At 57.6% G+C, this 26,496-nt stretch overlaps 2 protein-coding genes across 3 annotated transcripts; both read left to right on the top strand.

The window, feature by feature from the left end:
• Positions 1-6,118: 6,118 nt before the first annotated feature.
• On the top strand, positions 6,119-19,138 carry ANKRD65 (ankyrin repeat domain 65; the record flags this gene model as incomplete). 2 transcript variants are annotated; one of them, XM_080654520.1, is made up of 4 exons in its annotated part: positions 6,119-7,943; positions 15,374-15,594; positions 15,785-16,316; positions 17,960-19,138. In XM_080654520.1, the coding sequence occupies 4 exons, from the start codon at positions 7,737-7,739 to the stop codon at positions 18,392-18,394; spliced, it is 1,395 nt and encodes a 464-aa protein (XP_080510646.1). In that variant the 3' UTR covers positions 18,395-19,138. The 2 variants fall into 2 exon arrangements, with proteins under 2 accessions (XP_080510646.1, XP_080510647.1); XM_080654521.1 differs by lacking the exon at positions 6,119-7,943 and adding an exon at positions 15,195-15,236.
• Positions 19,139-20,319: 1,181 nt separating this feature from the next.
• Positions 20,320-25,866, top strand: MRPL20 (mitochondrial ribosomal protein L20). The gene is made up of 4 exons (XM_080654519.1): positions 20,320-20,816; positions 20,906-21,016; positions 23,169-23,246; positions 25,437-25,866. Exons 1-4 carry the CDS (start codon positions 20,322-20,324, stop codon positions 25,608-25,610), a joined length of 858 nt encoding a protein of 285 aa, XP_080510645.1. The 5' UTR covers positions 20,320-20,321; the 3' UTR covers positions 25,611-25,866.
• The last annotated feature ends 630 nt before the right edge of the window (positions 25,867-26,496 follow it).

Genomic DNA, 26,496 nt, shown 5'->3' with positions numbered 1-26,496 from the left:
AAACAGCACGGGGGGGGCGGGCGGCCGCTCTCGGCCTGGATCTGGGATGTGGGGCAAGCCAAGGCCCCCTGACCTCACCCCACACCAGTGAGTGGGACCCTGGGACCCAGGGAGCAGCAGCTGAGAACAGCAAGGCCCAGAGGCCCCTCCCAAGCCCACCCAGCTGCCCCACCCACACATTCTTCTAGACTCAACCGGCCTGTCCTGTCCGTGGTCAGGGACGTGCCGGGGCCTGAGGACCTCTCTGGCGTCTGCAGGTCCCAGCCTCTCACTCCCCAGGAGCCCAGGCCTGCACCCTGTGGCCCTAGACTGACCCCTACTCAGTCCCCCTGCCTCGTGGGGTGGGCAGCTTTAGCATGGAGGGGGGGGGGGGTACCACCATCTGCGTTCACCCATCCTCTATTGCTGAGCCAGGCCACGGCAGGTTCTGCAGTGGGGATGCGGCCGGCAGTTGCAGACAGGAGCGGAGCAAGGACGTGGGGCCAGGTACGGAGGCCACCGGGGCAGACAGCCAAGGACAGGTGTGCACATCCTTGCCCCCAGGGTGACCTCTCCTCCCCCAGCATACACTGGCCTTGTGTCCTGCCGTTGGGACCCCCTGCTCTTTCCCCCCTAGAGGCCTCAGTTGCATTTCAGCTCCAGGCCCAGAAAAGCAGCAGAATCAGACCAGCAACCCCATGGCCAACCTCAGGACCAGCCGCATTGAGCAGTGACCCCCTGCCCTGGTGCCCGCCAATCAGTCAGTGGAGACCGGCCCCCGAAAGGACACCCCTGGAAAGCTGCTGGGACCTCCCCTAACATCCCCACCCTAAGTCCTTAGGACAGAGGACCCCCCCTTGCCTTTTCCTTTCTCTCCCCTCCTGCCCTTCCCTCGGGCGCAGCTGGGAGCCCCCATGAGGGGGCGCATTACCATTCCCCCCCCATGTCTCCTTTACCTCTGTACGTTGTTTCCTAAGCCCATTTTTTCTAAAAATGACTTTTTTTTACCTCTTTGATTTTCCAAATAAATGTTCACTCACAGTTTGAGTCTTGGTTCTGAAGTCTTTCCGAGCCAGAACTCGAGTACCAGGTCCGGTCTGACTCCACAGGCCTAACTCCTGGCCCCGTTCCCACCGCCTACCGCAGGGACATGCAAGTCCTGGGCACAGTCCCTGTCCTCCCAGCACCTCCAGGTCCGAAGGGGGACAAGCCGTGGTATGCCTGCAAAAATTCCCCCTAGGGAGGGTGGCCATGTCAGACCCGGAGGCAGGAGCTATGGGAAGTGCTAAGGCCCTGGGGTTGTGGCAGGCAGGTGTGTGAGGGCAGTAAGGAGGGCTGGGGGGCAGAAATGGAGGGCAAGGGGTGCAGGGCCTTCACTGGGCAGGCCAGGGCCCAGGGGAGGGTGGGGCTGAAGGGAGGCCTCCAAGGAGACACCTGGGTAGCCGCTGCCATATGCAGGGCCTACTGGGCAGGGGTGGGCGGCAGAGAGGAAGGCAGGCATCCAGAAGGCTCCTGGGTTTGCAGCCTGTGCAGGGAACTGACAGTGGTGTCCTCCCGAGGTGCTCCCCCCGCCCCCCACCACCCCATGCTTTGGTTCCCTCTGCTGGAACCTTCTGTTACAGGGAGGTGACCCCCGTACCCTGCCCCTGCCCCAGGCAGGGTCCAGACAGGCTTGCCTGGGGAAGGAGAGAGCAGGCAGGAACTCCCCAGAGGTGGGAGTGGGGCCCAGAGGGCAGGGGCCTTAGACCTCAGAGCCAGCGCCAGACTCTGCCTGTTACGACTGAGGGGTTCCAGACCAATTCACCCCGAGATGGGCCTCAATGACATGCAGGTGGTTTTGAGCTGAAGGCACCTGTAGCCTCAGGCTCAAGAGGAACCTGGGCCCCACCCTTCACTGCCTGGGGGAGCTGACTCAGGGGCCTCGCCCGGAGTGAGACATGATCAGCCTCTGGCCCATCAGAATGCGTATATTTTTCTGTTTTTTAAAAAATATATTTTATTGATTTTTTACAGAGAGGAAGAGAGAGGGATAGAGAGTTAGAAACATCGATGAGAGAGAACCATCCATCAGCTGCCTCCTGCACACCTCCCACGGGGGATGTGCCCGCAACCAAGGTACATGCCCTTGACTGGAATCGAACCCGGGACCTTTCAGTCCACAGGCCGACGCTCTATCCACTGAGCCACACCGGTCAGGGCGGGGGGATGTGTATGTTTTTAAAAATGTATGTCTTTATTGATTTCAGAGAGGAAGGGAGAGGGAGAGAGAGATAGACACATCAATGATGAGAGAGAATCATGGATCTGCTGCTTCCCGCACGCCCCACACTGGGGATCAAGCCCGAAACCTGAGCATGTGCCCTGACCTCCTGGTTCATAGGTCGATGATCAACCACTGAGCCACGCCGGCCGGGCTCTGGATGCCTTCTATGCCCGTGTTCGTTTCTGTCTCTGGTCCTCTCGTGCATGTGGGGTCTGACTTGCACGGTGCAGCTTCTCGTGCACATGTGTGTCTCAGATTTGGGTATTTCCTATTGCTCCCCTGTCTCATGGCTGTTTCATTATTCGAGCACCCAGAGGAACCCTGGGGGTAGAAGCCAGTGTTTCCCTCTCCACGCTACCCAGCCCACCCAGCCCCAGCTCACTTCCTGCACAGCACCCCTTGCCTGGCCCACATGCCTGGGTGAGGGCACGGCTCATACCTGGGTACAAGCTGGAGGAATGGAACTGGCCCGGTCCCCGGACCCCTCCTGGCCGCGCCTCAGCTGTCTGAGGGTGTGCCTGCCGACGCCTCAGCTCCCCGGAAATGTTTTGTGCATGAATACATGACCTTGGGCAGGTCAGGGAACCTTGCAGAGTCTCTACACCCATGGGGTCGAGACAACAGCTCCCACCCCCCAGCCCAGGGTGCGAGGGGAGGCGGATGGGATAGATTTGCACAGGCACAAGCCAGAACATGCACATACACACACACACACACACACACACACACACACACAAAGCACATATGCGTGAACACACGCACATACAGGTGTATGGAGGCTCCCACAACCTGGGCATGTGCCCTGACCAGGAATCAAACTGTGACCTCCTGGTTCATAGGTCAACACTCAACCACTGAGCCACACCGGCTGGGCTGAAGTAGCTTTCTTGGTGGTGGTGGTGGTGGGGAAACAGAGGCTGGGGGCTCAGCCTGGGGGGCTGAGACCCTGAAAGAGGGGCTTTTGTCATGGGCATGGTGCTGGGCAAAGGGTTAGAGGCGGAGATCTCTGGGATCCGGTGGGGTTGTTCCTGCCTGGGCGGAGGGATAGAAGGGCAGGGATAGGTTGTCTGAACGATGGGCCTTGAGGCAGAGGAGCCTTGTGCTAGAGGGCAGTCCCCTTAGCCCAGTCCCCTCCCCGCCCCCTGTCCCCTTACCAGGAACCTGTCCAAATGTGGCAGATAAAGAAGAGCATCTCGGTCCTCCTCAGCCTTCGTTTCTGGTTCTCTCTGGTGGGCCAGCCCTTGGCCCCCAGCACCCAGTGTCCCAATGTCCCTGACAGCTGGCCCTCTAAAAACAGACCCCTAGCCCGGCCGGCGTGGCTCAGTGGTTGAGCATCGAGCCAGGAACCAGGAGGCCCCGGTTCAATTCCCACTCAGGGCACATGCCCAGGTTGTGGACTCGATCCCCTATAGGGGGCATGCAGGACGCAGCTGATCAATGATGTTTCTCTCATAGCGTTTCTATCTCTCTATCACTCTCCCTTCCTCTCTCTCTAAAAAAGCAATGAAATATACATATATATATATATATATATATATATATATATATATATTAAAAAGCAGACCCCGCCCTGACTGGTTTGGCTCAGTGGATAGAGCGTCGGCCTGCAGACTGAAGGGTCCCACGTTCGATTCCGGTCAAGGGCATGTACCTTAGTTGCGGGCACATCCCCAGTAGGAGGTGTGCAGGAGGCAGCTGATGGATGTTTCTCTCTCATCGATGTTTCCAACTCTCTATCTCTCTCCCTTCCTCTCTGTAAAAAAATCAATAAAATATATTAAAAAAATAAAAAATAAAAAGCAGACCCCTAGACCCCTCTGTGAACCTCTCACAGCCCCTCACAGGTGTCTTTGGTGAGGGGGTGGGGCAGAACTGAAGCTGAGGCGGGACTTCCCCGGGGGGGGGGGGGGGGCTCAGGGCTGGCCTGGGCCACGGGGACACTCCTTAGGGACCCAAGGGTTCAGGCAGCTGAGCTCCCCACCCCCCAGGCCCAGCTGCTGTTGGATGACTCCAGGGCCAGGCCTATCCTCAGGAGGGTCTTCCTCACAGACGCCTGGCCAGAGCCAGCCCAACCCCAGGCAGGAGGGGAAGGAAGGCGGCCTTGGACCACGGGAAGTTCTCCTGGCAGCCAGGAGGCAGGCCAGGCTCCTGTCTGACTGGGAACCGCATCAGAGCTGCGCACAGACAATTGGAACCCCCCGCCCCGAGGACTCCTGCTGGCCCTGGGCCAGCCTCCGCGGGCTCCGCTCAAGGCCACGGAATGAGCCCTGACTCTGGTCAGGGCCTGAACCACCGGCCCCGCTCTCTGGAAGCCTCTGAGACCTGACCCCGCTGGTCACGGGCGGAGTCCAGCTGGCAGCGTGGCGAGCTCCATCCTTTAGAGGAGCTACCACCGGACTCTGGACGGATCACCACAAGTGCACATTTTTAATACGCTGCTGGGCTTACCAAGAAGTAAATATCCCCGAGGTCCCTCCAGAATTAAACACTGCAAGAGGATAAACAGGAGAAGAGGGAGCAGAACCCAGCAAGATGCAGGAAAGCCAACGGGGAAGCAGCGGATTCTCTGGACACAGGGTCGGGGGGCCGGCGTGGCACTGCGCAGGGGCCACCCGCCGGGACCCTGGCCGCCGGCCCAGCTGGCCCTGCCTCCCAGAGGGAGTCCTCCCTGGAGGGAAGCGGCAGCAGAGACAACACGTAACAAAGTTAGAGCCCCAAAGACCAACACACGGCATTGTTAGGTGCACGCTGCACCATGACTGCAAACTGTCCAAGAAACCGAAGCTGGGATCCAGAAGGCAAGCATGCCGCCAAGGGACCATCAGAAAGGATCCGATTTGCCTTGACCGGTGTGGCTCAGTGGATAGAGCGCCGGCCTTCGGACTCAAGGGTCCCAAGTTCGATTCCGGTCAAGGGGATGTACCTTGGTTGTGGGCACATCCCCAGTGGGGTGCAGCAGGACGGGGGGGGGGGGGGGAGTGCAGGAGGCAGGTGATTGATGTTTCTCTCTCATCGATGTTTCTGGCTCTATCTCCCTCGCCCTTCCTCTCTGTAAAAAAAAATCAATAAAATATATTTTTAAAAAATGATCAGATTTGAAGAGGAAGCAAGTATAACTTTTAGGAATAGTCATTTAAATTAAATGGATGAGTGCATCGGCAGATTAGACACAGCCAGTGCATCTGAGCTGGGAGAGGGCGCGGGTGGAATTGCCCAGAAGGCAACAGAGAGACACTGAGATGGAAAATACAAGAGGCGTGGCTCAGTGGTTGAGCGAGGACCTATGAACCATGGACCAGGAGGTCACGGTTTGATTCCCGGTCAGGGCACATGCCTGGGTTGCAGGCTCGATCCCCAGTGTGGGGCGTGCAGGAGGCAGCCAATCCATGATTCTGTCTCATCATTGATGTTTCTCTCTCTCCCTCTCCCTTCCTCTCTGAAGTCAATAAAAATATATTTTTTAAAAAAATACAAGGGAGATGAATTGACATCGAGATCAAAGGAGAAGCTTTCCCCAAGCAGAACATTGTACAAGGAATGAGAGGCAGAGCTCACGGGATACTGGCTGAGAATTCCCCAGAACTAGGAACTATATGATCCCGCCCTGTCCGGTGTGGCTCAGTGGGTAGAGCGTCAGCCTGCCGATGGAAAGGTCCCGGGTTCGATTCCGGTCAAGAGCACATGCCCAGGTTGTGGATTTGATCCCCAGTGGGGAGCATGCAGGAGGCAGCCCATCCGTGATTCTCTGTCATCATGGATGTTTCTCTCTCTCTCTCCCTCTCCCTCTCTGAAATCAATAGAAATATATATATATTTTTTAACGAAAGTAAACTTTTTTTTTAATGTATTTTATTAATTTTTTTACAGAGAGGAAGAGAGAGGAGAGGTATAGAGAGCTAGAAACATCGATGAGAGAGAAACATCGATCAGCTGCCTCCTGCACACCCCCCACTGGGGATGTGCCCGCAACCAAGGCACGTGCCCCTGACCGGAATCGAACCTGGGACCCTTCAGTCCGCAGGCCGACGCTCTATCCACTGAGCCAAACCGGCCTCGGCAGAAATATATTTTTTTTAAAAAAAGAAATATATGATCCCTACGAACGGGAAACACCGTGCACACCGAGTGGATAGCCAAGAACATCGCCATACCTAGGGACAAGCTCCACGCGGAGAACAGAAAGCAGCGGACCCAGAAGATCGTACAATTACGCGGAGAGAACAGACTGTGCCCTCACTGGGGTGCCCACCCAAACGCTCACGCTGGCATTCCTGGCAGAGTGCTGCGATGCCTCGAGGCGTTTCAGAAGGAATTGAACAAAAAAGTTTCAGGAACGGAAGAAATGAAGGTGGCTCTAGCAATCCAAGGAAAGCACTCCAAGGACAGATTTATTGCCGGAAAACTCCCCCTTCGGTGAGTCTGCTCTAACGAGTCATAACCTCTGTCTCACTTTTCACATTTCCGTTTTCTTTTCTTTTTTTAAAATATATTTTATTGATATTTTACAGAGAGGAAGGGAGAGGCATAGAGAGCTAGAAACATCGATGAGAGAGAAACATCCATCAGCTGCCTCCTGCACACCTCCCACTGGGCATGTGCCCGCAACCAAGGTACATGCCCCTGACGGGAATCGAACCCGGGACCCTTCAGTCCGCAGGCCGACGCTCTATCCACTGAGCCAAACCGGTCAGGGCACATTTCAGTTTTTCAAAAAAAAAAAAGAATGTGTACCCTAGTTTGTATCAAGGGCCATGGCCAAGGGTCAGGGTCCTAAATGAAAGAAACCATTCCAAATACAGGAGAAGGTATAATGAGCTTTCTCCATGCCAAATAAAGGAGAAAGTGTAAAATAATAATAATAATTAATAATAATAATAATAAATGCTAACCCTGGGCACTGGCAGAACGCTCCCCCTGTCTCAGGCTGAGCCTTGCAGGCCTGGCCATCGCTGAGCTCCTGGAAACACGCACTCTGGTGGAGCGTGGAGGTCTCACCTCCTCTGAAACTCGCGGGAGGCCCCTGGCTGACCAGACCTGGGGCCACGGGGGCCGGCCAGGGCAGCCACAGTGGCAGAAGCCAGAGAGGCCGCCTTTCTCCGAGCCCGGCCACGTGCCCCTCTCTGAGAGCCACCCCGCCTCCTTGAGGGCTTCACAGCCTCTGCAGCAGGGGTGCCAGAGAGGGTGCCAGCGGCGGTGGGCGGGGGAGGGCTGACCCCAGTCCCGGGGAGTCCAGTGCCATCTCGCGGCCGCTCGGAGCACCGCGCAGGAGCCCGAGGCATGCACGCGATTTCCCAGCCGGATCTGGGCGCAGACGGCGAGCTCGCCGGCCTGGGGCCAACTTATCGGGGGGTCACAAAGGATTTGGAGGTTCGGGGGCCTCCCGGGATTTGGAGATCTCGGGTCCTTTGCAGGGCCTCTGGGGTCACACCCAGGCGCAGAGCTGCTCCTCCCCTTCGGGGTGGCGTTCCTCCCGCTCCGCTTCGCTGGAGCCTGGATGGCGGCCGGGTCCACGGGTCCAAATGGGGGGCGGCAGCAGCGGGCGGAGGCACCGGGCCAAGCGGGCGCGGGCGGCCGAGGCGAGCACCAGCAGCAGAGGCAGCGAGAGAAAGCCCAGCACGATGAGCGTCGCAGAGGCGCGGTCCGTGAGCAGCGCGCGGCACGTGGGGCTGGGCGCCGGGTGGACCTGGGGGCGGAGCGGGAGGTCAGGAGGGGCGGGGCCTAGAGGGGTCCGGTGGGACCAGGAGCGGGGAGATCGGGGAGGGATGGTGGTTAGTGGGGGCGGGGCCTGGATGGAGGGGCAGGACCAGGAGCAGGGAGATCAGGGAGGGATGGTGGTTAGTGGGGGCGGGGTCTGGCTGGAGGGGCAGGACCAGGAGCAGGGAGATCAGGGAGGGATGGTGGTTAGTGGGGGCGGCGGGGCCTGGATGGGGCTGGGCGGGGACCAGGTAGTAGGGGAGGGGCGAGGCCAGGCAGCAGGGGAGGGGCGGGGCCACGCAGCAGGGGTGGGGCGGGGTCTGGATGGAGGAGCAGGACCAGGAGCAGGGAGATCAGGGAGGGATGGTTAGTGGGGGCGGGGCCTGGATGGGGCGGGGCGGGGCCAGGCAGCAGGGAAGGGGCGGGGTCTGAATGGAGGGGCAGGACCAGGAGCAGGGAGATCAGGGAGGGATGGTTAGTGGGGGCGGGGCCTGGATGGGGCGGGGCGGGGCCAGGCAGCAGGGGAGGGGCGGGGTCTGGGTGGAGGGGCGGGGTCAGGCAGCAGGTGGACGGGGCGGGGCCTGAGGTCTAGCGGGGTCCGTGCTTAAGTTTGCTGTGGGCCTGTCATTTCTCCGTCAGGGAAGGGGGAGCTCAGGAACCCATTTACCGGAGTCCACGCGGTAAACGGCCAGAGTAGGAATCTCTTGAGGGGAGGCTCAGAGAATTCCCACCCCTCCCCGCTGTTGCCCGACCCCCGCTTCCCCAGCCCACACACACTGCTCCCCCATGACCCGTCTCTATGCTGGCATCTGACCAGGAGCCCGAACCTGTGCGTGTCAGCTGGTGTCACCTTCTCTTTAGCGACCCCACGTTCGGTCGCCCTCCCTTGCCTTACGCCTATAGAAAGGGACACAGGGGCTCATCTGCCTACACCTCCCTGCCCTGGACCACGCCACAGCCCATTGCACATGGGAAAACCCAGCCCAGGGCAGGAGGCTGTGTGTCGGGGGGTAAGGGGTGGGGAGGGGGCTGTGGACTGGTGACATCTGACATCATCTTCTCTCCCTGGAGCCCTCTCCTCCTCCCACCCTGCCCAGCTGCCCAGGCCCTGGTGGCCCCTGGTACGAGGCTGGGGGCCTCAGGGGAGGGGAGAGAGCTGTCCCCCAGAGTGGGAACAATGGCCCTTCTTCTGCTGTGGCCAATGGGGAGGGGCTGGCAGAAGAAGGGCTCTCAGGGGAGGGGCACACATGTCTCTGGGGACAAGGGGGAAGACTCACTCACAGGACCCTACTCCCCGGGAGTCCCAGCCTGTGCCCCCCCACCCCCCCGGAGTGCCCAGCTCACCCTGGAGTGGCACAGGAATCCCAGGTAGATGATGGCGGCTGCTGGCAGCAGCACCAGCAGGAACACGGTCCCAGGCAGCAGCAGGTGGAGCAGGAGCGCGGCCAGCATCCGGCCGGGCAGGAGCAGGGCTGAGGGTCCAGCCCTGTGGTCCGGGCGCCTTCGGGGCAGCATGGGTGCCATGTCCGACAGGCCCCCGCCCTCATCCTCTTCCGTCTCCCTCTCCTGCTCACTCATGCTCTCACAGGCAGGGCCTGGTGGGCTCCCAGCAGTGGTCAGACAGCGACTGAGACCCCTGGGGTCGCTCTAGGTCCTCAGGTCCGACCCCTTCTCAGACCTCGGCAACCAGAGACTGGACCCAACTGGAGGGCAGGACCCTGGGCCAGGAAGGTCCAGCCCTGACCCTCCGCCTCCAGGGCCACACCACTGCCTCAGTTTCCCCACTGCCAGGCTGGGCCTCTGTCTGCCAGGTGCCCACAGCTCCGGCCCTGACCAGCCTCTGTGGCCAGCTCCTGTGTGCTTTGCTCAAGACTTGCACGGGGGCTGACCCTATGGCCTGGCACTGGGGCCCTCCTCCCTTCTGGTCCCGCCCTCCCCCGCAGCGCGCCCCCCCCACCATGACGTCATTTCATAGGTCTTGGCTACGATCGCTGCCCCATCAGGAGCTGGGGTGTCCATGGACCCCACTTCCCGGCCCTGGTTCCTGCTGGTTCCTTCATTCCAAACCTGGCCCCTCTCAGCCTCAGTTAACATGGAAGAGTCTGGGTGCCTACACTCTAGTCCAGCCGTGGGCAAACTACGGCCCAGGGGCCGGATCCGGCCCGTTCTTCACCAGCAGCAGTGTTAACATGGCAACGTCGGGAAACACGGCCGCAGCTCCTTCTTCTGAGTGGGCGGATTTATATCCCCATTCAGTAGAAGGAACAACCTCTCAGTCTTCCAGAGGCTCCTTGTAATGCCCGCGGACGCGTCCCCCGACATCACCCTGGGAATGCGTAGACACGTGATCGTGGTGATGTAGGGAGACACGCCCCTGGAGAGCACAGTATCAGAGCATTAGCTAAAAAGGAGACCAACAACACTGTTCCCACTGAAGTTGATGTTTTAAAGACTAAAAACCTTTCAACCCAGTCTACATTGCCATCTACATCTACGTCCCGGGCATAATTTGGAAGTTGCACTAAAGAAAATGTTTAATTTACTGTTTACACATTTTTGTTCTTTTCTATTTGTTTTAGTTTTAAATTATTTTATTATATTTAAGTTTAATTTGAAAGGCTTTTGTACCTTTCCTTTGTTAGGCAATTTTATTTTGCCTTTGCCATCTTCAATAGAAGGTATGTTATTGTGCTATGATTCCTCCATTTTTTGAAGTTTCAAATTATAATAATTAGTGTTTACATTCTTCTTGATAAAATGTTTGAAATGAATAAAACTATTGAAATAAAATAAAAAAAAGACGGTACCCTTTTATGTAATGATGTTTACTTTGAATTTATATTAGCTCACACAAACACTCCATCCATGCTTTTGTTCCGGCCCTCCGGTCCAGTGTAAGAACCCATTGTGGCCCTCGAGTCAAAAAGTTTGCCCACCCCTGCCCTAGCCCTATGAGAGGACGCGTGGGACCCGGCACACAGTGGCTCACAGTGACAGCAGCCACCACACAGGTGTCCTTGTGCTGGAGTCCAATGCCTCCAGGAAACAGGGATCACAGATGCCGTCATTTCTTTATTTTTTTAAATCCTCACCCAAGGATATTTTCCCATTGACTTTTAGAGAGAGGGGAAGAGAGAGGGAAAGACAGAGAGAAACATCGATGTGAGAGAAACACATTGATTGCTTGCCTCCTGCACACGCCCGAAGACCAGGGCCCCGGGCCGGGGAGGAGCCTGTAACCAAGGCACCTGCCCTTGACCAGAATCGAACCCGGGCCCCATTGGTCCTCCGGCCGATGCTCTATCCACGGAGCCAAACTGGCTAGGGCTGGATTCCGTCATTTCAAGGGGAGAAACAGCATTCCCGGCCCTTTCAAAAACCCCGACGAATGTCCCCAGACATCATTAACACACACCCACCACCTCCCAGAACCCCAGGGCTCCCTCGTATAATGAGCAGACACCTGAGCCGGCGAGCAGGTTGTCTGTCAGCTGAACCGGAGGCCACAGGCATCGGGCACCCACATCCCCCTTGCCCGCCTCCGCAGCCACCTCTCCCGCCAGCTTTTCTTCTTTCCTGAGCCAGGCCTCCCAGGCCCACCGTCTCCCTTCAGATGCCTTAGGGTGGGGAGCGAACACAGGCCTGCCTGCCACAGGCCCCGTCAGGACCACAGCACCTTCCCTGAAGCTCGTGCCACACCCTGTCCCCAGGCAGAAGCACAGCTCACACACGCCAGGGTCTTGCAGGAACTATTCATTTCATCAGACAGTCACGTGGGGTTAAAAATGCTCCAAATGGCCCTGGCCAGCTTGGCTCAGCGGATAGACCGTCAGCCTGCAGACCGAAGGGTGCCGGGTTCAATTCCGGTCAAGGGCATGTACCTCGGTTGCAGGCTCCTCCCTGGCCCGGCCCGGGTCCTCGTTGGGGCACGTGCAGGAGGCAACCAATCGATGTGTTTCTCTTACATTAACATTTTTCTCTGTCTTTCCCTTTTGCTTCCACTCTCTCTACAAATCGATGGAAAAATATCCTCGGGTGAGGATTTTTTAAAAAAATTGCTGCGCCGAAACCGGTTTGGCTCAGTGGCTAGAGCGTCGGCCTGTGGACTGAAGGGTCCCAGGTTCGATTCCGGTCAAGGGCATGTACCTTGGTTGCGGGCACATCCCCAGTGGGGGGTGTGCAGGAGGCAGCTGATCGATGTTTCTCTCTCATCGATGTTTCTAGCTCTCTGTCCCTCTCCCTTCCTCTCTGTAAAAAATCAATAAAATATATTTAAAAAAAAATAAAATAAAAAATATTTTTTAAAAAATGCTGCAAATGGTTTGGATAGAGTACACAGACGGTGGTGAGGGTTCCTGTCTCATCACCTTCTGGCCCCCCCCCCCCCACAGGTTAGTCATGTACAAACACGGGGTGCCAGGCACTGCTCTAGGCCCTGGACTTAGCCGTGATTGAGGCCGACAGAGGGAATGGCTGTGTGTGGGTGCCCTGACGGCCTTGCATGAACCCACAGAGGCCGTGGCAGAACGTGGGAAGGCTGCCAGGAGGCATTCCCAGGCTCCCCTGGCTCTGACCGGGTATGGGACGGCCCCCTGGGCCCCAGCCAGCAAGTAATGAATCCTCAACAACGGGGTGCACCCTCTCCACCCCCTCCCCCTGGTGTGCGCATGATCTGACCTGTTCTTTTTTTTAAAATACATTTTTTATGGATTTCAGAGAGGAAGGGAGAAGGGAGAGAGAGAAACATCCATGATGAGAGAGAACCGTTGATCCGCTGCCTCCTGCACGCCCCACACTGGGGATGGAGCCTGCCACCCAGGCATGTGCCCTGACCGGGAATTGAACCGGGACCTCCTGGTTCATAGGTCGACATTCAACCACTGAGCCAGGCCGGGCTGGCCCGTTCTTTTCGGCGTGACCCTGTGGGACAGGGACACACAGAGCTGACGCCTTTGCTGCCCTTGCTTTCTGGCTACTCGCTCAGCGAAGTGTCTGAACCCACCCCGAGTGCTGGCTGCGTTGCGGCCTGCACCTGCCAGCCTGGGTGACGTGCCCGCATGGGGCTTTCGTCCTGGGAGAGGAAGGCAGATATTAAAAATCAAACAGGCCCTAACTGGTTTGGCTCAGTGGATAGAGCGTCAGCCTGCGGACTGAGGGGTCCCAGGTTCGATTCCGGTCAAGGGCATGTGCCTTGGTTGCGGGCACATCCCCAGTAGGGGGTGTGCAAGAGGCAGCTGATTGATGTTTCTCTCCCATCAATGTTTCTAACTCTCTATTCCTCTCCCTTCCTCTCTGTAAAAAATCAATAAAATATATTTAAAATAAATAAATAAAAATAAAAATCAAACAGGCCCTAGCTGGTTTGGCTCAGTGGATAGAGCATCGGCCTGCAGACTCAAGGGTCCCAGGTTCGATTCCGGTCAAGGGCATGTACCTTGGTTGTGGGCACATCCCCAGTATGGGGAGTGCAGGAGGCAGCTGATGGATGTTTCTTTCTCATCGATGTTTCTAACTCTCTCTCCCTCTCCCTTCCTCTCTGTAAAAAATCAATAAAATATATATTTTTTAAAAAATCAAACAGATTCTCTCATGGAGTGACAAGTGCTAAGAAGAAAATAAAACAGGGTCAGATCGGTGGTCAGCCTGGAGGGCCCCTCTGGGGAGGTGACATCTGAGCAGAGTGACTAGGGATCATGGGGTGGGGTCCCTGTGGCTTGAGACTGGGCCCCTCAGCCTCTTGCCTGGAGACCCACCCTTGGGACCTGGTACCTGCAAGGGCTGCTCTTGAGGGAGGTGGGGGAGGGGCAAGGCTCTGATACACCTCTTTGGGGGTGGGGGTGGGGCAGGACAGGGTCCACATGACACCTCATCTTTGGGAGCCTGAGGGTGGGGGCTGGGGTGGGAGCAACAGCCCCAAAGCTGTGCTGCCTCCTGGTGGACAGTCACAGAGGCTGCTGGCGCACTTCCTCCTCCTGTCAGGACCCTGGACAGGTGGCCTTCCCTGGGGATCAGGCGATGAGAAGGCAGGGCCAGCCCCCACCTGGCCCACTCTGCCCTAGAATCAAAGTGACCCGTCCTACAGGCCTCACTTAGGCCCCTTCCTGCAGCACCAGTTCCAGATGCTTCTAGTCTCGTCATAGAGATGATCCCTTGCCAGGCCGGCGTGGCTCCGTGGTTGAGTGTCGATCTCTGAACCAGGAGATCACGGTTCGATTCCCGGTCAGGGCACATGCCCAGGTTCAGGGCTCAGTCCCCAGTGTGGGGCATGCAGGGGGCAGACGATCCATGATTCTCTCTCATCATTGATGTTTCTCTCTCTCCCTCTCCCTCTCTGAAAGCAATAAAAATATATTTAAAAAATGCTCCCGTTGCCGAAACCGCTTTGGCTCAGTGGATAGAGCGTCGGCCTGCGGACTGAGGGGCCCCGGGTTCGATTCCGGTCAAGGGCATGTACCTTGGTTGCGGGCACATCCCCAGTAGGAGGTGTGCAGGAGGCAGCTGATGGATGTTTCTCTCTCATCGATGTTTCTAGCTCTCTATCCCTCTCCCTTCCTCTCTGTAAAATATCAATAAAATATATATTTTTAAAAAAATGCTCCCGTAGCCTGGCTCCCTCCCTCTCCTGCCCCGCAGTCTGCCGTCACAGCCTCCACTAACCTGACATCTCAAGGTGATACCTACCCCAGATGCCCTTACCCAGGTCGCCTGGCACGGGAGGGAAGGGTCCCACCTCATCCCGTCCACCTCCTGCAATCAGGCGGGAGGCAAAGCTCCAGCCCGGAGGTGGGTGGTCTCAGTCAGCCTCACAGGAGGGGGGTGAGGGGCAGGGCCTGAGGGAGGGGCCCAGGGAAGGCATGTGGGTACCTGGGGCGGGGGGGGGGGGGGGAGGGCAAGTCCTGGCACATCAGAGACGGTGCTCCTTGGAGGAGCTCCATCCACGGGCGTGCTCCTGCTTGCCTGGCCTTTGTCTGGGGACGGGGGCGGGGGGGGGGGGCACCGGCAGTTGGCAGGGGAGGAGGGTGCTGGGGCAGCCAGGCAGGGCCTCTCCTTAAGTTTCTGGGTAAACAGTGTGGAGAGCGGCCCTTCACCTGGCCCAGGAGGCATCCCCCCCCCACACACACACCACACACCACACACCACATACACAGGCAACTGCGGCTCTAGCCTCCAGCCCTCCAGAGCCCACACCCCCACGTTCACACCTTCAGGAGTTTCTTAAGAGGCCCACTCACCAGGCTGTGGCTGGGCCAGGACCCCCATGGAGAGGACCCCCGAGTCCCTGGGCAGGCTCCCTCCGGGGGTAACTGAGAGCCAAGCCTAGCTGGTGGCCTGGTTCCCCGGGGGAGAAGATAAGGGGGGCCCATGCTGGCCTGGGGACAGGTGGGCTGGGCCTGGCTCGGGCCTCCAGCGTCCATCCAGGGTACCTTTTCTTTCCAGGTGAATCCTGGGCGCTCAGAGCCCCGGCAGCAGGACCTCCCAGAGGCAGGAGCCGAGCAGGAACTCAGATGGATAGAACTGGGCTCGGAGGAGGCCCTGGGGCCAGGGGCAGAGCGGCCCGGTGTCCCACAGGCCCAGGGGCGCCTTCTGCAGGCTGCGTGGAGGGGTCACTTAGGCCTCGCAAACCAGCTGCTGCGGCAGGGGGCCAGCGTGGAGGAGAGGTGAGCCCCAGGGCAGCGCAGGGAGGGGTGCGGGCATCCGACCAGGATGTAGGGGGTTCCCTCGTGGGTAAAGCAGCAGGTCCCTTCGCTGAACTGGGTGGGAGGGCAGGGCCCCCTCACCGGGCTGGGCAGGACGGGGTCTTACTCCCCGGCCGCCCCACCCTCGCCCACACAGCCCCCACGCCCACAGGGACAGCGCGGGTAGGACCCCGCTGCATCTGGCGGTACTGCGCGGCCACGCGCCCCTGGTGCGGCTCCTGCTGCAGCGCGGGGCGCAGGTGGGGGCCGCCGACCTTGCGGGGCGCACGCCGCTGCACGAGGCCGCCTGGCGCGGGCGCTCGCGGGTGGCGGAGCTGCTGCTGCAGCGCGGGGCCCCGACAGCGGCGCGCTCCGGGGCCGGCCTCACGCCGCTGCACGGGGCGGCTGCGCTGGGCCGCACGCTGCTGGCCGCGCTCCTGCTGGGCGCGCCGGGCCCGGGCGCCGAGGCGGCGGACGCGCGCGGCTGGACGGCGGCGCATTGGGCGGCTGCGGGCGGGCGGCTGCCGGTGCTGGAGCTGCTGGCCTCGCGCGGCGCGGGCCTGGATGGCGCCCTGCTCGTGGCGGCCGCGGCCGGGCGGGCGGAGGCGCTGAGCCTCCTCCTGGAGGTGGGCGCGCACGTGGATGCCCGTGACGGCGCGGGGGCCACCGCGCTAAGCATCGCTGCGGGTTCGGGCCGCCGGCAGGTACGTCGGGGCCTCACCCTCAATGGACGGGGCAGGGCGGTGTGGGGGAGCGGCCTTGGCCCCTGGGGCTGTTCCATCCACCCCGGGTACGGGGAGGGCGCGGACAGAGTGGACGCCTGGGGCAGGAGGAGGAGGAGGGACCGCACTGGTTGCCCGAGGCGGCTTCAGGGCCGTGGGTGGCGGGAGGGGCCCGGAGGGCCTGGGGTCTGAGTGCAGCCTGGAGTTTGCTTCGGGTTTTGACCATCTCGGGGACGCCTGGGGAGGACCCCTGGCCGGGTGCTCCAACTTTATTCTAAATATTTTTATTGCCCTTGCCGGTGTGGTTCAGTGGACAGAGCGTGGGCCTGTGGACCATAGGGTCCTGGGTTCGATTCTGGTCAAGGGCAGGTACCTTGGTTGCAGGCTCCTCCCCCGGCCTGGTCCCTGGTCAGGGCTCGTGCAGGAGGCAACCAATCGATGCATCGATGTTTCTGTCTTTCCCTCTCTTTTCCACTCTCTCTAAAAATTAATGGCAAAATATCCTCGGGTGAGGATTTTAAAAAATTATTTATATATATATTTTTTATTGATTTCAGAGAGGAAGGGAGGGAGATAGAAACATCAATGATGAGAGAGAATCATTGATTGGCTGCCTCCTGCACGCCCCACACTGGGGATTGAGCCCACAACCCAGGCATTGAACCGTGACCTCCTGGTTCATAGGTCAAGGTTCAACCACTGACCCATGGCGCTGGGCCAAGTGTTGACTTGTATCTAAGGACAATGGCCGAGTCTATTTTGAAGAAGTGGCGTTAGAAGAAGTTTAAGTTTAAAAAATTTGGCTCTCAAAAGAAATTTCTTTTTTTTTTTTAATATATTTTATTGATTTTTTACAGAGAGGAAGGGAGAGGGAGAGAGTCAGAAACATCGATGAGAGAGAAAGATCAATCAGCTGCCTCCTGCACACACCCCACTGGGGATGTGACCACAACCAAGGTACATGCCCTTGACCGGAATCGAACCTGGGACCCTTGAGTCCACAGGCTGACGCTCTATCCACTGAGCCAAACCGGTTAGGGCAGAAATTTCTTTTTTTTTTTTTTTAAAAAAATATTTTATTGATTTTTTACAGAGAGGAAAGGAGAGGGATAGAGAGTTAGAAACATCGATGAGAGAGAAACATTGATCAGCTGCCTCCTGCACACCTCCTACTGGGGATGTGCCCGCAACCAAGGTACGTGCCCTTGACCGGAACCGAACCTGGGACCCTTCAGTCTGCAGGCCAACACTCTATCCACTGAGCCAAACCGGTTTCGGCAGAAATTTCTTTTTTTAAAAAAATATATTTTATTAATTTTTTACAGAGAGGAAGGGAGAGGGAGAGTTAGAAACATCGATGAGAGAGAAACATCGATCAGCTGCCTCCTGCACACCTCCCACTGGGGATGTGCCCGCAACCAAGGTACATGCCCTTGACTGGAATCGAACCCGGGACGCTTGAGTCTGCAGGCGGACCCTCTATCCACTGAGCCACACCGGTCAGAGCTCAAAAGAAATGTCAATCGTACTGTCGATATTTGGCTCTGTTGACTAATGAGTTTGCCGACCACTGGGTCAGGCAAATGGCAGGGCGTCCCCTGTCTTGTCCTCCCCTCCTCTTCCAGGACATGGAGACTCTGCTTGACCACGGGGCAGATCCCAGCCTCAGGGACAGGCACGGACGCTCTGCACTCCATAGGGCTGCCGCTAGTGGACACCTGTCTGCCGTCCAGCTGCTGGCAGCCCGGGGAGCGGAGGCGGATGCTCGAGACTCACTGGGCCTCACCCCCCTGCACCACGCTGCTCGGAGCGGCCATGTGGACGTCGCCAGCCATCTCCTGGACAGGGGCGCACAGGTCAACGCTACTGGCTGGCTCCACTCAACACCCCTGCACCTCGCTGTGGAGCGTGGCCACAGCCCCACCGCTGAGCTTTTGCTGAGCCGAGGGGCCAGCCCTACCCTGAGAACGCAGTGGGGTGAGGTGACCCAGGACCAAGTGGCCGAGGAGGGCCTGTCCCGGGCAAAACCTCCCCTTTGCAGAGAGCAGAATGACTGCTAAGGTCCGGCTGGTGTGGCTCAATGGGTCAGCATCGACCTATGAACCAGTAGGACACGGTTCGATTCCTGGGCAGGGCACATGCTCGGGTTGGGGGCTTGATCTCCAGTGTGGGGTCTGCAGGAGGCAGCCGATCAATGATTCTCTCTCATCACTGATATTTCTATCCGTCTCCCTCTCTTTTCCTCTCTGAAATCAATAAAAGTAGATTAAAAAAAAAAAAAAAAGAATGCCAGGGGCACACAGCTTGGGGGCAGGGGCCCTGAGCCGCACGGCGCAGGACAGGAGGCTCCTGGCTCCCACAGCCTTGGGGGTGTGCCAGGATCCCCTCTTCTGAGCTGAGTTCTGCCTGGGTGGAAGGGAGCACAGACAAGAGTTCCTGGAATAGACGCGGACAGTGGCTCGAGCCCAGCAATGGGACTGCCCCACTGACTCCTAGGGGTGCATCGCCTCTGCAGTCCCAGCCTTCTCCACATTCTCTGGTAGAGATGACTGACTCGTGGCCATGGATTTGACCAAAGCCTGATGGTCAGCCCTTTGTCCACCGTGGGGGTGTCACCCTCAGCCGCTCTGTTTCTGGGGGTGCTCTTACAGTGCTATCTTTGAGTTGGCATTGGTGGATTGGCATCCATTCATGTCAGGGCTGAACCCCTAGCCACCGTTGTTTACAGCACCCCTGGGATCCAGAGCCCACGCACCCAGCTAATATTTGGGCCCACCCCAAATCACCGGGGCCAGGTACCAGACAGCTAGAGGTGGCCCCTATGCAGCAAGGCCCACAGGGATGATCCAACAAGCCAGTCCCAAGGGGTTTCCCTGCCCGGCACTGCATTTCCTGCTGGAACCCCAGTAAAGGCTCTAGCCTGAACCTCCCCCTTCCCCACTCCTCCTCCTCACTGATACTGGTCTCCCTGTGGCCCTGTGGGCCCTGGCATGTCCCCTCCACTCAGGAAATGTAAGTAATAAAAATCTCTCCCTGTTGCCACTCAGCCATCTCCATAAGTGAAACCCCGCCCCCCACCCCAAAAAGTTGAAACAGACAGTTGTCTTTGACTGCCCACCGCTGTGCCCTCATAAAAAAATCATTGCCTTTATTCAATTTAAAAGTATAGTTTTTTTGTCTGGCCAGTGTCGCTCAGCAGTTGAGCGTCAAACCAGGAACCAAGAGGTCAACAGTTCAATTCCCAATCAGGGCACATGCCCAGGTTTCGGGCTCAGCTAATCGATGATTCTCATCATGGATGTTTCTCTCTCTCTCCGTCTCCCTTCCTCTCTGAAATCAATAAAAGAATATTTTTTAAAAAAGAAAGAAATGGCCCTAACCGGTTTGGCTCAGTGGCTAGAAGAGCGTCAGCCTGGGGACTGAGGGGTCCCGGGTTCGATTCCGGTCAAGGGCATGTACCTTGGTTGCGGGCACATCCCCAGTAGGAGGTGTGCAGGAGGCAGCTGATCGATGTTTCTCGCTCATCGATGTTTCTAACTCTCTATCCCTCTCTCTTCCTCTCTGTAAAAAAATCAATAAAATATACATTTTTTTAAAAAAAAAAGAGAAATGGAGCAAAATGTAAGCAATTGGTGCATTTGGGGAGAACGTATTACAGAATTCCTCCAACTAGTGTTGCAACTTTCCTAGAATTTAAAATTACATCCAAAGAAAACATTCTAAAGAAACTGCCCTTACTTTTTGCCCCCTCACTATTTTTTATGGTAAAATACGCAGAACGTAAAATTTACCAGTTTAAGCATTTTACAGGGTCCAATGCTGTGGCGTTTAGGACTTTCACAGCTTATGCAACCGCCCCCACTCCCCAGTGGCAGAACATGTCATCACTCGAAAGGAAACCCTGTCCCCGGGCAGCCACTCCCCGCCCCCACTCACGCCCCGTCCCCGTGGGCTTGGTGTCCGTGGACCCGCCCGTTCTGGGTATTCATGGGACGGAACCAAACAACACGTGGCCTTGATGCCCTGCTGATTCCCGCCTGCGGCCCGGGCTCCCGCAGTGGCGGTCTGCACCGGCCCTTTAACCTCCACAGGGCACACGGAAGGCCCACGCGTGGCAGGTGGGCAGTATCTGCTTCTCCACCACCCCTACCGCTGGAGTCCACGCCCACACCCATACGCGGGGTGGGGGGGGGACGGAGAGACCCAGGAGGCTGCGCGCGCACCGGGGCCCGCCGCACCCGAGCATGCGCACGAAAGCGAGGCGGCGGTAGGGCCGGGGAGCATGCGCGGTGCCCCGGAAGTTCCCGGCGGGCCGCTGACCCGGAAGCCCTCGGGCGGTGCGGCGCGGCGCGGCGCGGCGCGGGCGTCTTTCAGCGGGGACGCCTGCTGGACACCATGGTCTTCCTCACCACGCAGCTCTGGCTGCGGAGCCGCGTCACCGACCGCTACTGGCGGGTGCAGGAGGTGCTGAAGCACGCGCGGGTGAGTTGGCCGCGCCCGCCCCGCCCCAGCGCGCCCCGGGAGCCCGCGGACCCCGCCGACAACCGTCCTCTCCCGTTTTTTTGACCCAGCACTTCCGGGGGAGGAAGAACCGCTGCTACCGGCTGGCCGTCCGGGCTGTGATCAGAGCGTTTGTGAAATCCACGAAAGCCCGGAGACAGAAGAGGAAGATCCTGAGGACGGTGAGCCTGGACCCCGGGGGCCCGGCGTCCACCCCGGCAGAGGGGCCTGGCCCCCGCCCTCCCCTCCCGTGGGACCGGCGGCGGCTGCAGCTAGATCCTGTCCCCTTGCCGCTGTTCTGCAGGCCTTTGTTTCTCTCGTTCTCACACCTTTCACCCCAAATCCCGCAGGACGACCCGGTGGCCAGGGTCCCGTGCCCGCACCGCCATCTCCCGCCTGCGGCACCGGAGGAGCCGCCTGGCCAGTGTCCCTTCTCCGCCCAACCAGCCCCCTGTGTCCGCTTCTCAGCTCCCCTCCATCTGCAGCCCCGTGGGGCTTCCCGTCCCACCCCACCGCCCTCTCGCCTGCTCCCTCCCAAGCAGTTTGCACTTGGGTTTCCGAGAAGTGTCCCCTTCTCAGGTCGGCGCAGCGCAGCGCCCTCGGGAAGTCGGCATCCAATGCACCATGTGTTTTACTTGGTTAGTTTTGAAAAATATATATTTTATTGTTTTTTTTACAGAGAGGAAGGGAGAGGGATAGAGAGTTAGAAACATCGATGAGAGAGAAACATCCATCAGCTGCCTCCTGCACACTCCCCACTGGGGATGTGCCCGCAACCAAGGTACATGCCCTTGACCGGAATCGAACCTGGGACCTTTCAGTCCGCAGGCCGACGCTCTATCCACGGAGCCAAACGGGTCAGGGCACTTGTTTAGTTGTTTATTGCTCGCCCCCTGCCCCCACTAGAACGTAGGTTTCACAGGGGATCTTTCTGCTGTCGAACTATGTAACCCAGGGTCCAGATCAGTAACACTCTGTAAATATGAGCTGAATGAATAGGGGGTGGGATGTAAGTCTGACCCTTTAAAAAATATATCTATATGTATATTTCTATTGATTTCAGGGAAGGGAGAGGGAGAGATACAACCATTGATGGGCTGCCTCCTGCAACTCAGACAATCCAACCATGACCTCCTGGTTCCAACCATTGAGCCACGCCTGCCGGGCCTGTCCTTTTAATGTCAGATACGCTTCACGAACCGTAGGTTTGGTCCCAGCACAATGAACTGTTTATGCTTGTGAGTCTGCAGAGTGGTCTCTGCATCCCAGTTCTGTTGTTTTCCCCTCTGGGTCTTGTCAGCATGGGACAGAGGGGGTGCAGCCCCCCGGGAGAGACCCAGCTGTGCACCTGTTGGAATGTGCTGTGAAGAGTTGAGAGCAGTGCCTGGTAGCACCCTCGTGTTTGCTGCCACAGAGCAGCAGGGGTTCCCAGGGCGGGTCCCTGTGTAGCAGCAGCGTCTGGTGGGACACTTGGTAGAAGTGTAGAGTCTCGGGCTCCCGGTGCACCCACAGCAGAAGCACTGGAGGTGGGCCCCAGCAATCGGTTTTAACAAGCCTGTGGGTAATCCTGATGCACAGCCAAACTTGAGATCCACTGAAGTAGAGGAAGGAGGAGGACTCGAGCCTTAACACTGAGTCAAGAGTGGCCTGAGAGCGCCTCCCTTAAAGGTTAACAGAACAGGTCCATTCAGAAGCCTTTGCATCGCTGGCTCGCCCCTCCCCACTAGCCTCCCCGTACCTGCTCTGGAACACCCTGCAGCTCCTTGCCAGCCAGGTCCCCCTTCCCTGCAGCCCTGCTCTGCCCTCCACCTGTTCTCCCTGAGGTAGCCTGCACCTCAGTGGATGCCTGCCGTGACTCCACACGTGGATCCTTCCCATACTCTGAGCTGAGTCTGCTAGTCTCGTTCAGCTGTGTTCTCGGTGCCTAAAAGTGGTTTGAATTCAACCTCACTGCACTCACTTCCCTGCGTACTGAGAAAGAAGCTGGCATTGGGGGGCGTTGCTGCTGCTGGTGTTGAAGCTGTTTGCCTGAGTAGGGACACCGACTCCTGTGCACTGCTACCGCAGCAGCTGGTTCAGAACCTCTGTGGGAGGTGGGGACGAAACGTACAATTAGTTACTTTTTGGTGTTGTTAATCCTCACCCTGGGATATTTTTCCATTGACTTTTAGAGAGGGGGGCAGGGAGACAGAAGCATCTGTGACCTAGGTATGTGCCCTTCACTGGAATCAAACCTGGGATCCTTCAGTCCACAGGCCGACGCTCTATCCACTGAGCCACACCGACTAAGGCTACAATTAGTTCTTAAGTTTCTCAATATTTTCTTAATTTCAGCTCTGGATTAATCGAATTACAGCTGCTTCCCAGGAACACGGCCTGCATTACTCAGCGTTCATTGGCAATTTAATTAAGGTATGGTTGAGGATGTGGTCCTGTCGAGACGTTGAATGTCTGTGGAAACCAGTCCAACTAGTGTGACCCACAGCACCTGAACACTGATTTGTTTGTTATCTGGGTGGAGTCTGTCAGTTCAGGGACTCCCCACATTAGCTCTGTGCTTGTCCTGCTGGTGGTAGAGTTGGAAATGGGCAAGACACAAATACGCATTTCCCCATCACGGGAAGAAGGCAGACAAACTTGGCTTTAACTTTAAAGTTTAATTTCACAGTTTTTTGCTCTGATGAGGCAGCAGAGAGAGTTGAAACTCATATAATAAAAGGTTAAAATGCTAAGTGTCCAGTTGTCCAGTCCTGGGTTCAACCAAAGCGTAATATGCTAATGAGGTGCTAAGGCTGCTCAACTGCTTGCCATGACGTGCACTGACCACCAGGGGGCAGACGCTCCAACCGGTAGGTTAAATTGCTGCTGGGGTCCAGCCCCTAGGTCGGCAAACTGCGGCTCACGAGCCACATGCGGCTCTTTGGCCCCTTGAGTGTGGCTCTTCCACAAAATACCACGGCCTGGGCGAGTCTATTTTGAAGAAGTGGCGTTAAAAGAAGTTTAAGTTTAAAAAATTTGGCTCTCAAAAATTTCAGTGGTTGTACTGTTGGTATTTGGCTCCGTTGACTAAAGAGTTTGCCGACCACTGGCAGCCGATCGGGACTGAGCCAGACCCGGCCGGACATGCCCTCGCTGGCTAACCGGTGGGGTACCTTGGCCTGGCCTGCGTCCTCTCGCAGTTCAGGACCCCTCGGGGGATGTCGGAGAGCGGTTTCCGCCTGATCCCGCAGGCCTCTAGTACGATCATAAAGGAGGGAAAATGTCTTGAAGGGGGTAAAGGTGTGTCACAAAACCTTGGTAATTGTCCTGTTTGGTGTTTATGCTCTTTCCTGAGGGGTTGGGTGTTATGCTTCTGTCTTGTACCAGTTTCTGTCCTTGGTATTTTTTTTTTAAGCTTTTTATTACTTTACTTTGGTTAATCCTCACCTGAGGGTATTTTTTCCATTTTTTTAAAAAATATATATTTTATTGATTTTTTACAGAGAGGAAGAGAGAGGGATAGAGAGTTAGAAACATCGATGAGAGAGAAACATCGATCAGCTGCCTCTTGCACACCCCCCACTGGGGATGTGCCCGCAACCAAGGTACATGCCCTTGACCGGAATCGAACCCGGGACCCTTCAGTCCGCAGGCTGACGCTCTATCCACTGAGCCACACCGGTCAGGGCTATTTTTCCCATTTTTTAAAAAAAATATTTTTACTGATTTCAGAGAGGAAGGGAGAGGGAGAGATAGAAACGTCAATGATGAGAATCATTGATTGGCAGCCTTCTGCACGTCCCCAGCTGAGGATTGAGCCCACCACCCAGGCACATGCCCTGACCAGGAATCGAACTGGCAGCCTTTTGGTGCATGGGACCACACTCAACCAACTGAGCCTCCTCCCCCGCCCCCCTCCTCCCGGCTTACTGATTTGAGGGAGAGGGAGAGAGAGAAACATAAACGTGAAAGTGGAACATTGGTTGGCAGCCTTCTGCCTGCCCCCTGCCGGGGACCAAGCCCAACACGTAGGGCTGTGATGGGCTGAGGACCCAGACTGGCCGCCTTTCGGTGACAGCACAGGACAGTGCCCCGCCATTGAGCCGCACCGGCCGGGCCTCCGTTTTCCGAAGTCACCTGCAGATTTACTTTACCGACGACTTGGTTTGGCTGTCTGGTGGGAATTGGGAAAGCCCGGTTTGGGTCCCTGCTTCCTCTCCTCGGGTCTTACTTCATCATTTGTAAGTGGGAGTTTGTCATTTCCTCTTCTGAACTGACGTCAAGGCTTACCCCAGGCCCACAGTCATCGTCCGTCTGGGTGATGATCACTGACCCTAAGCAGGATCCTTGGTTTTCTGGCATCAGGACTGGACGCCAGCCTCCTCTCCGTCACCTCCTGCAGGGAAGCCCTCCCTTCCTGTCCACATTCGTCCTCAGTTAAGGAGGGATTCACCTCCCCCCCTTCCGCTCCCCTTTGAGGGCAGAGCCTGCCCTGCAGCCGTGCAGGACCTGCTCCTGGGAGTTGATCCAGCTTATGCGCTGGGGCTAGGAGCTCGGCGCATTCTCTTCTGCTTCAGAGAAAGGCATTTCTTACGCTGAAACAGGCTCTCCTTCTCTTCACAGTGCCAGGTGGAGCTCAACAGGAAGGTCCTGGCTGACCTGGCCATCTATGAACCAAAGACTTTTAAATCCTTGGCTGCTTTGGCCAAAAGGAGGCGAGAGGAAGGGTTTGCCGCTGCCTTGGGGGACGGGAAGGAGCCGGAAGGCATATTTTCCAGAGTGGTGCAGTACCACTGAGGGGACGCTGACACACCGGCCCTCTGCAGCTGGTATCGTGGGAAAAGGCGTTCCCCCCGTGACCATAATTAAAACGGCTGAGAATCCTTTGTCAAGAACGTATTCAGATGATTTGCAGTTGTGTTACTTGACATGTCAGTAGCCGTGTGAGAGGAAAGGCCTGTCTGTCCTCCTCGGGACAGACCAGCGGCCGGCCGCTTGTCGATTGTGTCAATAAAGCTTGTGCGCTGGTCAGCGTTTCCAGTGTGTCCTCTGCATCGAGCAGACACCTCTGTGCTCTGCCTCCATGTGGCGGCAGCGGCTGCCAGGGTGAGGGCTCAGTTAAGCTCTGCCTTCCTCTTGGAACCTTGGGTCCTCTCCTGAGCGTGAGGTGTTCGCACCAGGACTCCCCTCGGCGCTCCGGGTGCCCCTCTAGCACACAGGCCCCCGGCCTCACGCTGACTACCTGTGCTTGACTTCGCCCTCCACCTTCCTTCCTGCCTTTCCAGCAGGGGCCCTGTGCCAGCCTGCTTCCCTGCTGCCTCCCTTGTCCCCCAGGCCAGGAGGGGCAGCAGGCAAGGGGGCTCTTCTGGTCCCACTCACCTTAGCCCCCAAGGATGGGTGATCACCTGGGAAGACCCCTCCCCCAAATACTCCACTTGAGTCCAGAGGCAAGCCCAGGAATAAGTCCCAGCATGCTCGCCCCACTCATTCTTCACAGCAGCTGTGCCAGCTCTGTCCCCACCCCCACGGGAGAGGTAGGAGGTGCTCCCTCCTGCTCAGGGCAGGACTTCGCCTTTGCCTTCTGGGGAGCTGGTTCCGCGCTCAGCCTCTCTATTGAGACCATTCCACTTCCGGAGTATGTTCTTCCTCAGCCCCACTCTGGTCTCCACCTCTGGCCTGTCAG

Source organism: Plecotus auritus (genome assembly GCF_963455305.1).
Source record: "Plecotus auritus genome assembly, chromosome: 2".
Taxonomy (NCBI): domain Eukaryota; kingdom Metazoa; phylum Chordata; class Mammalia; order Chiroptera; family Vespertilionidae; genus Plecotus; species Plecotus auritus.
This window is presented reverse-complemented; position numbering and strand designations above follow the sequence as displayed.

Excerpts from the sequence above, each read along its gene's own strand:
- MRPL20 (XM_080654519.1), top strand. The coding sequence starts at position 20,322 with ATGGGACGGAACCAAACAACACGTGGCCTTGATGCCCTGCTGATTCCC. Across the intron at positions 20,817-20,905 it reads AGGTGCTGAAGCACGCGCGG|CACTTCCGGGGGAGGAAGAA; the intron begins GTGAGTTGGCCG and ends TTTTTGACCCAG. Across the intron at positions 21,017-23,168 it reads AGAGGAAGATCCTGAGGACG|CTCTGGATTAATCGAATTAC; the intron begins GTGAGCCTGGAC and ends TCTTAATTTCAG.